The 1,802-nt window shown below is 36.1% G+C and overlaps 1 protein-coding gene across 1 annotated transcript; it reads right to left on the reverse strand.

The window, feature by feature from the left end:
• Positions 1-572: 572 nt before the first annotated feature.
• LOC149211566 (putative pentatricopeptide repeat-containing protein At3g23330) lies at positions 573-1,323 on the reverse strand. The gene is made up of 2 exons (XM_089388432.1): positions 1,090-1,323; positions 573-920 (listed from the first exon to the last, which is right to left on the reverse strand). The coding sequence occupies exons 1-2, from the start codon at positions 1,321-1,323 to the stop codon at positions 573-575; spliced, it is 582 nt and encodes a 193-aa protein (XP_089244558.1).
• Between the last annotated feature and the right edge of the window lie 479 nt (positions 1,324-1,802).

The following is a 1,802-nucleotide window of genomic DNA, read 5'->3' on the forward strand; positions in this document are numbered from 1 at the left end:
TCCCACATTTCACATACATATCTACTAGAGCACTCCCCACAAAGATTTAAAACTAAAGTGAATTTCTCATTATGTTTTCATTGACCTCCTTTCCCTTTTGGAGAGCTCCAATGTTAACACAACGTAAAAGCACATTTGGAAAGGTACTTGAATCTGACCTCATTCCTGTCAGTTGCATTTGTAGGACGAACTCCAGGTCTAGGGTTATATCAAAATGACCACTGTGCCTACATCCGGAAATATCATAATAGTCCATGAGACAAAATTTCATCGAGGCATTTCCCGAAAGAGATTCAGTGCCTTATCAATAATTTCATTATGTGTATATCCTCCAATCACTGCATTCCAAGAGACCACATTTTTATTCGAAATTCTATCAATTAATTTGCATGCTTCCCCTATGTTTATGCATTTGGCATACATGTCTACAAGGGAATTTCATATAAATATATAAGACACATACCCCATTTAATTATCTATTCATGAATTTCCTTTCCATCTTATAAAACTTCTGAAATCCCAAAAGTTGGGAGAAGACCAACAAATTTGTTTTGATTTGGTTAAATTCCACTCTATTGCATTTGGAAAAATAAACTCAATGCCTCCTCAACAGATCCTTGCTTCGTATAATCTACAATAATTACATTCCCTGTAATCACATCTCTTTTAGACATTTTTTCAAACACTTGTCGAACACCCTCCATATTTCCATACTTTGCATACATGCTAATAGATGAATTACCCACAGAATCATTTGATTCATGTCCAGTCCCAAGTATGTAGTCATGGATCCACTGGCCTTGTTGAGCTCCTAAATCAGCACATGCTGACAGCACTCCAATGGTAGTGACTTGGTTTGAATTTACACCTTCCAGTTGCATTTGATCGCAGAGATTCAATGCCTCTCTAGGATGCCCATTCTACACATACGCTGTACTCATAGTTGTCCAAGAAACAAAATCATGTCTAGAAATTTGATCAAATATCTAGTGTGGATCATCGATGCTACCACATTTCGTATACATTTCTACTAGTGAATTCCCTACAGGGACATCCAACTTAGCCACTTTTAATTATAAAATCATGTACCCACTTTCCTTCTTGCAGATCCAGTAATTGGGCACATGCTACAACCACGTTCCCAATTGTAACTGAGTTTGGATGCACATCTGTCCAATGCATTTTACAAAAAAATAACAAAGCCTTGTTGTCATGTCCATTCTGAACATACCCAACTATCATAGCCATCCGAGAAACATCTCGGACATATATTTTCTCAAATACTTGGTGCACATTCTCTACAACCCTCAACTTAACATACATATAGTTAACAGAGGCTCCCACAAACAAATATGTTTACAACCCATTCTTCATTATGTGATAATGAATCCCCTTGGCCTCTTGATATTATGATTTTTCTATTTCTATCTTGCATGTGTATTGGAATAACATGCATTTTCACGTTAATATTGCTTGATAATCCTTTGACTCCATCTCTACATTGATTCCAGCATCATTAAAAGATCCACCCCTGTCAAACAGTGCATCATGAAGCTCGTAAACTTGATGCATATTAGTTCCTTTCATATATCCATGAGTCAATATATTTATATTATATAATGTATATGGCACCCATTCGAAGCATATGATCCAAAGGTTCTCTGGCTGGCCAACAAAAAACTTAAAAGTTATAGTCCTTTAATTTAGCATATAGATCTGCCAAAGAGATGAACCTGTTTTTTTTTAATTTTGGAATCCTCTTCCTTCAATGCTCGACGAAACTTGATAGCTCTCATACAATT

Source organism: Pinus tabuliformis, chromosome 1_1, assembly GCF_031772625.1.
Source record: "Pinus tabuliformis cultivar Carrire ecotype Pingquan chromosome 1_1, CPIR1, whole genome shotgun sequence".
Classification (NCBI taxonomy): Eukaryota; Viridiplantae; Streptophyta; class Pinopsida; order Pinales; family Pinaceae; genus Pinus; species Pinus tabuliformis.